Raw genomic sequence first — 12,641 nt, 5'->3', positions numbered from 1 at the left:
GTGAGCATTTACTGGACTAGCAGTTTGGAGGCCTAGTTCTTAACTCCATCTGCCTTTTATCTTCTGAATGACTTTGGGGAAATATTTAATCTCTAGCTCTCAACTTGTTCATCTGTAAAATAAGGGTGTTGGTTGCATTCCAGTTACCTCTAATATTATTAGGTACCGTAAAGAAGCTTGAAGGAAAAAAGTAAAAGCATGCATGTATGTTTCATTTCCATCTTTGTCACTTAAGAGTGTAGTTGGAGTCCTCTGGTTCATTTGATTTTTGTCACCGTCCCTGCTTTTCAAAAAGGAAAATCATGTTTTCACATACTTTATCTTGATTGGGGTGTAGCTTGGGAGTGATAAGGAAGAAATCTTGGTCACAGATTTTAGCACGAAGTGCTCATAATCAAGCCCTTGTTTTGTTTTGTTTGTTTTAATTTTTATTGGAGTATAGTTGATTTACAGTGTTGTGTTATCAGGCCCTTGTTTTTTTGTTTTATTTTTGTGGTACGCGGGCCTCTCCTGTTGCGGCTGCGGACGCACAGGCTCAGCGGCCATGGGTCCCCAGCCGCTCCGCGGCATGTGGGATCTTCCCGGACCGGGCACGGACGCAGGCGGACTCTCAACTACTGCACCACCAGGGAAGCCGAGGCCCTTGTTTTTAATGTCCCCTTTTTCATGCCACTTGTTTTCCTGTTTTGTCCAATTTTTAGGAAGATACGAATTTGTTTTTCACAGTAACATTTGAAGACCAGTTGTCTGGTGGGAGAGACAGACATGTAAACAATATAACAGTAAACCACTCTGTTCTGAGTGTTCTAAAAGAAGTCTTAAAAACCCAGAGAGAAGAAGTATTACTTATTCAGGGAGAGTTGGAAGGCTTTGCAGAGGAGGAAATGAAATTTTGCAAGGGTATGGGGAACTCCACCAGGAGATACAGAGAATGAGCTTTACTAGCTAAAAGAAGAACACTTGCAAATGAAGCCTGACTCAGCATAGAGGGGGAGGAGGAGACAGGAAATGAGGAGAGCTGGAGTAAGCTAATCAGTTAAAAACACCTAGCACAGTGTACCTGCTACTACCATTTATCAAGTGCTCATTATCGTAACTTATTATTTGTATTGTCTTTAATGTTGTAATAAGACCTGCAGTAAATAAACCTTTGAAAGCTTTACTTATTGACTTTCAGCTTAAAAAAGTGAAAATAGCTCTCTGGCTGTTGATGCCGAAAGCTCAACTTCTGTGTACACTGGCGCGGAATTGAATCTCGGAGACAAAGTTTTGGGTGAAGTAGAAAAGGATAGCTTTATTGCTTTGCCAGGCAAAGGGGAACACAGCGGGCTCCTGCCTTGAAAAGCTATGTGTCCCAACCCAGGAGGATTTGAGGAGGGGTCTTACAGCAATAATTCAAGGGTGGGGTCGCGGACAAGGTTAGGGTGTGTGCAGGGTCTCTTAATCTTGATGAGCTTCTTTGGTCCCTTTAATCTTCCCTCAGGTGGTTTCTTGGCTGCTCCTCCCTTGATTAGCAACTGTTCATGGAGGCTGGAGTCTTGACAATAAGAAATGGGGGACAAAAAGTCTTTCGTGCCCTGGAGCCCCACAGGGTCCTTCTCGGTTTCACTGTGAAAATAACATGTTAACTGTAAAAATAATTTTAGAAAAAGTATATGGAAGAAAGTGAAATATCCTTGTAACTCTTTAATAACATTTTGAAGAACCTCCTTCATGCCGACTCTTTGCGCAGAAACATAATGCTATATAATTTTATATTAGTGAGTTTATAGCTGTATGCTTTTTTGAAATTTGCCTTCCCCTCATCACTTACCTTTTCATATCGACAGATACTGTTCTGTATCAACAGGCACAGTACTCCATAAGATGGGTATTCTTTAATTTATTTAAGCCACTGAATCTGTTTGTTTAATATTTATGTTTGTAAGGCCAACTGGCCCGAGGCAGGGGAACACAATCAGATTCACAGGTTGTATCGGACTGAAATTCTCCGGACCACCCAGTTCCAGGAACTGACCTGGGGACTTTGCACCCGGCCCAGCCTTCCCGCCTTTCGAGGGGCGGGACTAACGGTCCCCCAGGATACCCGAAAAGACCACCAAATAAGGAATACCCTGCGCCCTCCCAGATTCACCACACCCCTTTCCGTTCTTCCCCTATAAAATCTTGCCCAACCCTCGCCGGGGTGCGACTTCTCTGGCCCCTTTCTCTCGGACCAGTGAACCTCGCCCGGGAGCACTCCCTAATAAAGCTCACTTGAAGCTTTCCTCTGTTTCGCGGTGCCGTTTGTTAAGATCCGACCTTACAATGTTGGTCCTAATTTTTCATAAAATTAGTTTGTTAAGATGACTGTCCTCAGATATCATGTGTGCTTGTCCAATTATTTCCATAAACTAAATCCATAGAAGTAAAATATTATGATTACGTTAATGGGTATCACATTTAAAATTTTGACATAATTAAACTAGTTAATATTCCTACCAGAAGATCTTAAAGTGGGTTGGGTTTTTAAAATTCTCTAGTTTATTGCACTGTAATTAGAGAATGTGACATTTGCTGTTATGTTTTATTCCGCGGACATACTGAGGCCTTAGGCCCAGGAGACAGCCTCACAACTCTGAGGAACTGTTCTGAAGAAGGGAGGAGCCAGAATATATAGAAGTTTAAAAAAAAAAAACCTCCTGGTTATCGGAACATCAAAAGATTAGTGTTCATTAAAGAAAACCAGACATCTCAAGTTAATGAATTTAGTGCTTTTCTGTGTATGGGAAGATGCAAGAGTCTTTTTCCATCCTGAATCTCCTCAGGGTGCACAGCTGGGGGTGTCTGCAGTGGCTTGATGGTTGCAGCATCCTTTGTTTACTGATAGTTGGTGACATTCTTCATCCACCTACTTACTAGGCTTTCTTTGTGACCTAACATAGATGGTCAATTGTTGTAAATATTCTGTGGTCTCTCAGGGTGTTTTCTATAAGAAAAAACTGATGTATCTGTGGATTCCATTTATTGATGATACTATTCAGATCTTCTGTACTTTTTATTATTCATCTTCTAACACTGATTCAGTTTTCCACCGATCAATTTTCTTCTTCAGGGCCTTGAAATATTTTTTTAAATTCTGCTTTTGATTTTGAGGTTTCTTACAGTCCTTCCTTACCTCTTTTATCATCCTTTTCTTCCGCTTCTTGCAGAATATTTTTGGGTGTCGGTTCTTGTTTTGAATCTTTTGTTCGATGTTTTTGCTCTTTCAATTTGTGACACTTTTTCCATAGTCCCTCGGGTGTTTTGTTTTGTTTTTTCGTTCCTGTTTCTCAAGCAAGACAAGGGAAACAACTTCGGATATTATCAATTGGTGAACTGTATCTTCTCCATTAGACTGTTACAGCTTACTCTCTCTTCATTAGAATGTTGCCAGCATCAGAAAGGCATAGATTTTTGTCTGTTTTGCTTGCTGCCATATATCTTTAGAGCCTAAAACAGTACCTGTCATCAGGCAATATTTATTGAAAAAGTGAGTACAATCTCGTGGTAGTCCACTGTGTTTGGTTCTGACATAACCTATCTTCTTCCTCCTCACTTCCCTTTAAAAATTCTTAACTGGAGTATAGATCAATGTTTTCTGATACTGTTCCTTTCAGGTGGATTTCTACTTGGTTGACCTCTGCTTCAGTTTGGTAGCTTTTAGGCATAGAATGTGATACATGTAAAACTTCAGTTTTGAACATACTCTTCACTCAGTAAACTTCTCGACCTGGCCTCCATCTCTGCTGATGGGGCTAAACTTCCAGAATTCATTGTGTTATTGTCAGTCATCTTCCTGTTGCTCTTATTGGCCAACACACCCTTACCTGCTTATCCTGTTGGTGGTTTTCTTTCTTAGATCCCTGGGTTTTTTAATCGAGTTTATTCTAATGTCTGAAGTCAGTCTACAACCAACAGGTAAAAGTATAAGACAAACAGGAAAGCAGTAAAGCAGACAAGAGACATATCCAGTTTTGCCATTGAATTAGCATAGAACACAATATTTTTTTTTATCAGTCTCTCTAACAAATGATAAAAATGCACCGAGCATGAATTTTATGGTGTGTGAATTATATCTCAATTTTTTAAAATGTATTGTAAAGAATAAAAGTGTTGTAGGAAGGGGGACCCCTTCCTGAGAGTGGGCTCTTGTCTAACACTTGGAAATGAATTGTCTGAGGAGACACACATGCTGACAAAGCAAGAGACTTTATTTGGAAGGGGCGCCTGGGCGTAGAGCAGGAGGGTAAGGGAATCCAGGAGGACTGCTCTGCCACGTGACTCGCAGTCTCGGGTTTTATGGTGATGGGTTAGTTTCTGGGTTGTCTCTGGCCAGTCATTCTGACTCAGGGTCCTTCCTGGTGGCGCGTGCAACTGCTCAGCCAAGATGGATTCCAGCGAGGAGGATTCTGGGAGGTGGACATGTGGCATCTGGTCTCTCTTTTTTTTTTTTTGCGGTACGTGGGCATCTCACTGTTGTGGCCTCTCCTGTTGCGGAGCACAGGCTCCAGACGCGCAGACTCAGCGGCCATGGCTCACGGGCCCAGCCGCTCCGCGGCATGTGGAATCTTCCCGGACCGGGGCACGAATCCATGTCCCCTGCATCGGCAGGCGGACTCTCCACCACTGAGCCACCAAGGAAGCCCCTCCTCTCTCTTTTTGACCTTTCCCGAATTCTTCCCTTTGGTGGTGGCTTGTTAGTTCGTGTTCCTTACCAGGATCTCCTGTCATAAAATAACTCACGCACATTGTTACTGTCTTTGCCTGGCCAGGGCGGGCAGTTTCAGTCAGTGTTTCCTCTAACAGAAGCATCAAGTTATGTATGAAATAATTTAAGATGAGACAAAAATTCCTGCAAAATGCGGGTAAGTCACCATTTATTGAATGCTTTTATCAAGTCACTTTTACTGAGTGGCTGCCATACCTTATAAATCTGTTGATGAGAAATGCTTTCCAGAGTAAAGAGATAAAATTCCTTCCCCACAAAGAGCTGAGGAACTTACACAATTTATAAATTCTTTTTTTTTTTTTTCTCCGGTACGCGGACCTCTCACCGTTGTGGCCTCTCCCGTTGCGGAGCACAGGCTCCGGATGCGCAGGCTCAGCGGCCATGGCTCACAGGCCCAGCCGCTCTGCGGCATGTGGGATCTTCCCGGACCGGGGCACGAACCCGTGTCCCCTGCATCGGCAGGCGGACTCTCAACCACTGCGCCACCAGGGAAGCCCAAAATTTATAAATTCTTTGTGGAATAGTGTGCAGCAAAATATTTCCTGAAATGTTATGCCAAAGGTATAGGAAAACTAGAAACGTGATCTCAAGAATAAGGCACAAAGAAGGAAGAGAATAAAAACAGATCATTAATTGAATTTTTGGTTTATCAAATCTTTGGAAAAAACTCTAAGGAAGCCTGAAATTTTTTTTTTAAAATTTTGGCCGTACCACATAGTATGTGGAATCTTAGTTCCCTGACCAGGGATCGAACCGAGCTCCCTGCAGTGGTAACGCAGAGTCTTAACCACTGAAGCAGCAGGGAAGTCCCAGGAAGCCTGGAATCTTAGAAGCCATGTTAGGCATATTTTGTATTCGTATGCGTTTTTACTGTGGTGGCCACTGCGGTGCTCCTAGAGTGAGGCAGCTGGAAGGGAAATCACTTGATTTCATATAATACAGTTCTTAAACCTGATAAGCTCCATACCTGTTTAGTGCTGTTTTTCAACTTTTAAAAACGCTAGGGTCTGTGATACAGAGTGAAGTAAGTTAGAAAGAGAAAAACAAATATCGTGTGCTAATGCATTTATATGAAACTTTAAAAAGCGGTACAGATGAACCTATTTGCAGGGCAGGAATAGAGACAGATGTAGAGAACAAACGTGTGGACAAGGGGGAGGGGGAGAATGAAGTGGGAGATTGGGATTGACATATATACACTACCATGTGTAAAACATAGCTAGTGCCAACCTGCTGTATAAGCGCAGGGAGCTCAGCTTGGTGCTCTGTGATGACCTAGAGGGGTAGAGTGGCAGGTCGGGTGGGGCGGGAGGGAGGTCCAAGAGGGAGGGGACATATGTATACATATAGCTGATTCACTTCCTTGTACAGCAGAAACTAACACAACATTTTAAAACAACTACACCGCAATTAAAACAAAACAGAACAAAAGGCTGAGCAAGTTCTGATGTACATTTTGATCTTCATTCAAAGGACTTCATTCAAAGTCCTTTTTTTTTTTTATTGAAGTGTAGTATAGTTGATTTAGTGTTTCAGGTGTACAGCAAGGTGATTCAGTTAGTTATTCAGATTCTTTTCCATTATAGGTTATTACAAGATATTGAATATAGTTCCCTGTGCTATACAGTACGTCCTTGTCTTTTATCTATTTTATATATAGTAGTGGGTATTTGTGAATCCCAAGTTCCTAATTTATCCCTCCCCCCACCCCTGCGGTAACCATAAGTTTGTTTTCTATGTCTGTGGGTCTATTTCTGTTTTGTACATAAGTTCATTTGTATCTTTTTTAGATTCCACATATAAGTGATATATGCTATTTGTCTTTGTCTGGCTTATTCACTTAGTATGATAATCTCTAGGTCCATCCATGTTGCTGCAAATGGAATTATTTCATTCCTTTTTATGGCTGAGTAATATTCCACCGTATATATGTACCACATCTTCTTTATCCATTCATCTGTTGATGAACGTTTACGTTGCTTCCATGCCTTGGCTGTTGTAAATAGTGCTGCTGTGAACATTGTGTGAGCACTCTTGTTTATAATTTTTAAAAAAAGCATTTGTAAGGTTAGTCTGTTCACTCCTGAATATCTTGTTTCTTGTATGGTTTATAGAGCCCCTTGTTCAGATTTCATTGCTTAAAACACTTAGAGCAGGTAACGTACCAGACAAATGTCTATTAGTGCTTCTACTAAACAGAGCAAGGAGAAGTAAAGATTACCTCTAAAAACCCAGTGTCCATTGCATTGGTCAATGCTGTTGACAATTAGAAAGCATGGTAAAAATACCTTCCTGATTTTCTGCATACACCATGGGAGAAATATTAGTTGACATTCTTAGAATGCAAGTAGAGAAACCAGTTTTGAACTGCTTTAAACAACACATTTGGAAATCTGTTTAAAACTACTAAAAGAATAGTATAGAATCCAAAGGCAGGAATGCATCAGTGCCTGAAGATGGCCTGAAATAGAAAACTGAAAGGTCTGAGAGGACTTCATACACTCTTGCTCTGGCTCACATCTGTATTCTTCTCAGTAAAATATATTTCGTTTTTCTTTTTCTCTTTGAAGATTGATTTATCTCCTCAGTCTTTTTTTTTTTTTTTTTACTATTTAAAAAATTATTTATTTATTTATTTATGGCTGTGTTGGGTCTTCATTGCTGCACATGGGCTCTCTCTAGTTGCAGCACGTGGAGGGCTATTCTTCATTGAGGTTTGTGGGCTTCTCATTGCAGTGGCTTCTCTTGTGGCACACAGGCTGTAGAGCACGCGGGCTCAGTAGTTGCGACTCGTGGGCTCAGTAGTTGTACGTGGGCTTAGTTGCTCTGCGGCAGGTAGGATCTTCCTGGGCCAGGGATAGAACCTGTGTCCCCTGCATTGGCAGGCGGGTTCTCCACCACTGTGCCACCAGGGAAGTCCTCCTCAGTACTTTTGAAAGATTACCACTCTCCTCTACCTACAACAGCTCTGATTAAATGTTTACCTGTCTGGAGATAGTTACTTTTTAAAATTCCAGTTCTTCATTTTTAGGGAGGAAACTCAAGCCTTCATGACAGGTTTGCATTTCTGGAACATTAGATATTGGCAAGGGGTTGGGTGTTATTGTATAAACAGGATCCAATCCTATGTGTGGGTGGGAGGATAATTGGAGGGGAGGTTATCGTAAATAAAAGGGGAAGGTGAGTTCAAGAGATGCGAAAAATAGAAATCACAAATATTTACTTCATAACAGTAAATATCTGAGATTTTGCCCCCATTTTCCTTTAATAAGGAGATAGGAGAGGTTGGGGTTTGTGACAGACTCAAGTTGATATAAGTAGGCATTTGACTACAATTAGGGGCAGATGTTAGTATAGAAAAGGAAAAGTGGGATGGTTGGCACCATGGATTAGGAGACTGAAACTTGATGGACTTAAAAAAGCACAGAATCTGTTTGAAATAGCATGGACAAATTGCCTAAATTTCCTTTCTGTTCATTACAGAAAGACGATCTAATTTGTATGCAAGTTCTTTCTTTTAGAAAATAAATCTTAGCAAAGTATTGTGTAAAATATTTTAAATTAAACAACTGCAGAAGTTGACTCCATATAGTAAGATATTTTTGTATTGCAAGAAGGAGATTTGCAAGGTGATTAGGACTTAAATTAAGATTTCTTTTCACAGTTTAATTTACTTAAGGGCCTTTGGTCCGGGGCAGAAGAAATAGGCAGCAGCTACAACATATTTTTAGCATGTTTACATATTTATTCGTTGAAGGTATACTATGAGTTATATAGTTTTACTCACTGACCCAGAAAGAGTGAAAAGTTGAAAGAACTGGGTGTGGTGGTAGAGGTGGAATGATTACTGGCTCCTTACCCTGTGTGCCTTTAACTTAACATTTACCCACCTTGATAAACAGTAGGTATGTTTTATTTTGGAAAACATCTGTCAGCAGTAGAGATGGCTATTTCAAAACAATTTGAACATTTGGGGAAAATTATTACATAGGGAAAAAGTTACTTGTTTTTTCTTCACAAGTCTCAAAGCAAATGTAGGGAGGAAAGTTTACTAATGCATAAGTAAACTTGCCTAAAAATAGGTTGTGTCAGTCTTGTAAACTACTTCATTTTTCAGAAATAAGAAATGTACAGTTTGTTTTGAGGTGTAACACATTAGTTTCAGGTGTACAATGTAGTGACTTGATATTTGTATATATTGCAAAACGATCACCACGATAAGTCCAGTTAATGTCCATCACCATACAGTTACATTAATTTTTTTCTTGTGATGAGAACTTTCAAGATCTGCTCTCCTAGCTACTTTCAAATATGAAATACAGTATTATTAATTACAGTCACCATGCTGTACATTATATATCCCCACGACTTTATCATTTTATAACTGGAAATTTGAAGAAACTTACAAGGTTTAAAGTCCATTTTATATTTCAAGATTATGGATTGATTCTGTTTGAAATTTGATAAAAAGATTTGTGACTTAACTGAGGAGTTGAGACCTGAAGAACCAAGGATAGAGTTAGGCTTCTGAGCATAATAGCCAGAAAACTGGGTGACTAGGAGGACTCTGACCTAAAGTGTGGCCTGTATATAGACATACTTTCCTTTACGAAGGGTTGGAAGTCCCAGAGCAAATATGACGACTGTTGGGGTCCACAGGCTTAGTTCACCCAGAGGGAGAATCTATATCTTCATCATGGAAGAACCTCAAGAGATATCTGCTATTTTATGGGTACTTGATTGTGGCTTTGTGGACACAGGGAAGGTTAGCTCTTACATCATCTAACTTTTATTGAGGTTTAATGGAAAGGGCCTAGGATCTCAAATCACAAAGTCTGTGTTCTGATCTCAGCCCTGACTAAGGGCAGGGACCATATCTGAAGTCACTTGATCTCTCTGGGTTTCAATTTTTTCCCCTTCATCTATAAAAAAGGAAATTTCAACTCAAGGAAATTTCAACTCAAGTAAGTCTCCAGCTCTCAATTAATGCATTAAAAGTTATCTACTATCATTTTAGATCATCAACTCCATTGTAAATAAACACCGATGCAAACTTAGGCATTGAAATCAGGTGGCATTTCTTGGTTTCAAGGTAGTTAGGCATATAAGTGCTTTACATTTTTTTTGGTAGTATCTTCAAAACAAAAGCAACATTAAAATTTTCTTATATAGAAAGCAGTTGTGAATCTGACAACAGTAATAATAAAATATTGGATAAGGTGAATGTTTAGGAAAGATATGGTGTCTGGAGATTAAGTTCTTTTAAGTATTTAGTTAATAGAGACTTGTCTCCCTTTGCAAAAATTTCATACCTTTTAGGGACTTAATCTTGTGTGAAATTTTCATTCTAAATGTAAAAGAAGTATTACTTGCAAAGAAAGAGTGGTGAATTTCTCTTTTTTTTTTTTTTGAAAAGTGAGTTTTCTTACATTGAGATCTACTAATATTTGGACTGGTTCTCCCTATCAGATATAAACTTGTTGCTGATCCCTTGAGTTGGTCCTGGTGGTGGTCGATATTTTTTTCCTTGATGATTGTGGTATTTTTTTCCTTGATGATTGTATGATTGACAAAGTTGGCATCTCGGGTTTCACCCCACTATCTCTTACTGATTCTGCTCCCTCCTACCAAGTGGTACCTTCATTGCTTTATATTGTGTTTTTAACGATAGACATCGTAACAGGTATGAGATGATAATTCATTGTGGTTTTGATTCGCATTTCACTGTTGATTAGGGATGTTGAGCACCTTTTCATCTACCTGTTGGCCATTTGTATGTCATCTTTGTGAAAATGTCTATTCAGCTTTCCTTGCCTTTTTTTTTTTTTTTTTGAATGCACCCAGCTTGCAGGACCTTAGTTCCCCAACTGGGGATTGAACCCAGGCCCCTGGGTTTCCCTTTTTTTTTTTTTTTTTTTTTGCGGTACGCGGGCCTCTCACTGTTGTGGCCTCTCCCGTTGCAGAGCACAGGCTCTGGACGCGCAGGCTCAGCGGCCATGGCTCACGGGCCCAGCCCCTCCGCGGCATGTGGGATCTTCCCGGACCGGGGCACAAACCTGTGTCCCCCGCATCAGCAGCCGGACTCTCAACCACTGTGCCACCAGGGAAGCCCCGCCTTTTCCCATTTTTTAATTAGGTTATTAATTTTTTGGCTATTGAGTTGTATGAGTTTCTTATATGTTTTAGGTAGTAACCCCTTATCAGAGGTTATATTTGCAAGTATTTTCTCCCATTGTGTAGGTTGCCCTTCATTTCATTTTGTTGATGGTTTCCTTTGATGTGCAGAAGCTTTTTAGTTTGTCATAGTCCCACTTGTTTATTTTTTGCTTTTGATGCCTTTGCTTTTGGTGTCAAGGCCAAAAAAAAATCATTGTCAGGACCAGTGTCAAGGAGCTTACTCCCTATGTTTTATTCTAGGAGTTTTATGGTTTCAGGTCTTCTGTTCAACTGTTTAAACTGTTTTGGGTTGATTTTTGTGTGTGGTGTAAGAGAGTGGTCCAGTTTCATTCTTTGCATGTCCACTTTTCCCAACACCATTTATTAAAGAGACTATCCTTTTCCCATTGTATATTCTTGGCTTCTTTGTTAAAAATTAATTGACCATGTATGTGTGGGTTTATTTCTGGTTTCTGTCTAATTGATCTGTGTTTCTGTCTTTATGCAACTACCATACATACTGTTTTGATTACTGTAACTTTGTAATATGGTTTGAAATAAGGAAGCATGGTGCCTCCAGCTTTGTTCTTCTTTCTCAAGATTGCTTTGGCTGTTTGGGGTCTTTTCTGGTTTTATACACATTTTAGGTTATTTGTTCTATTTCTGTGAATAATGTCATTGCAATTTTGATATGGATTGCATTGAATCTGTAAATTGCTTTGGGTAGTATAGACATTTTAAAAATATAAATTCTTCTGATTCACGAACATGAGATATGTTTTCATTTATTTGTGTCTTCAGTTTCTTTCATCAATGTCTTACTAAAGTTTTCAGTGTACTTTTTTCCCCCTGTATATTCATTCTGGTGGCATATCTCCCTTTTCTTGCTGGGGCAACAAATATCATATATCCATAGCCTAGTTTTTCAGAGAGTTTAATGAAGGTGATGGGATGCTGTTGACTTAATTTCTGGAGTAATGACATACATTACTGTCATATTGCTTAAAAGTATCTTCCCAATCTTTGCAAAATAGAATCAAATCTTAGAGTCAGAAAGGATCTAAGAATTTTTTTTTTCTAAGAATTTTTCAAGTTTCTTTTATTGTGATTGAGCAGGCATGTTTGCCTAGTTAAGGGTAGAGTGGGAATAAGAAACAGGGTGTCATGTCTCGTGCCTTGGTATTTTTTTAAGCTTCCTGTGCCCAAATGTTGAAAGTCCCTATTTCAGATAAATAAGAGTTGTTTTCATTTCAGTGTTTATACAGTTGTTGGTACCAACAACAACAACAGAAAAAAAGGCAAAATGATTTGAGAGCTCAGAATATGGCGGATTCTCTGAATAGGTATTTGTTCCTCTCCAACAGTAACCCAGATCTATAAAGTTTAATGTTCTAATAGAAGGATTTACTTGAAGGGAAGATAACTTAAATATGTGAAATCTATGAAAAAAGTTCATGTATCCAGTATCAATCATTATTAGTTTGTGACTGTTCTTGAGAAACATTTTTAATCTTGGTAATAATTTTTAGGCTTTGTATAACTACAAAATAAATCTAGTCATATTCTAAACGATTTAATTGGAAGCACTTTCATTTTTCTGCAGTGTTTCCTGAGGTTATAGGCGGGTGTTTGAGGAGTACATGCGGGTTATTAGCCAGCGGTACCCGGACATCCGCATTGAAGGAGAGAATTACCTCCCTCAACCAATATATAGGTAAGTAAATTTCTGTAGTTT

The 12,641-nt window shown here is 39.5% G+C and overlaps 1 protein-coding gene across 1 annotated transcript in view; it reads left to right on the top strand.

The window, feature by feature from the left end:
- Window positions 1–12,641, top strand: part of SELENOT (selenoprotein T) — a 33,268-nt gene that overhangs the window by 6,988 nt on the left and 13,639 nt on the right. The window contains exon 2 of the mRNA XM_082840021.1: window positions 12,510–12,620. Within this exon, the coding sequence (XP_082696147.1) occupies window positions 12,510–12,620 (111 nt within the window). The remainder of the gene's footprint in view (window positions 1–12,509; window positions 12,621–12,641) is intronic.

Source organism: Leucopleurus acutus (genome assembly GCF_964270905.1).
Source record: "Leucopleurus acutus genome assembly, chromosome: 5".
Taxonomy (NCBI): domain Eukaryota; kingdom Metazoa; phylum Chordata; class Mammalia; order Artiodactyla; family Delphinidae; genus Leucopleurus; species Leucopleurus acutus.
Note: the sequence above shows the minus strand (reverse complement) of the source record. Positions and strands in the feature narration are given on the sequence as shown.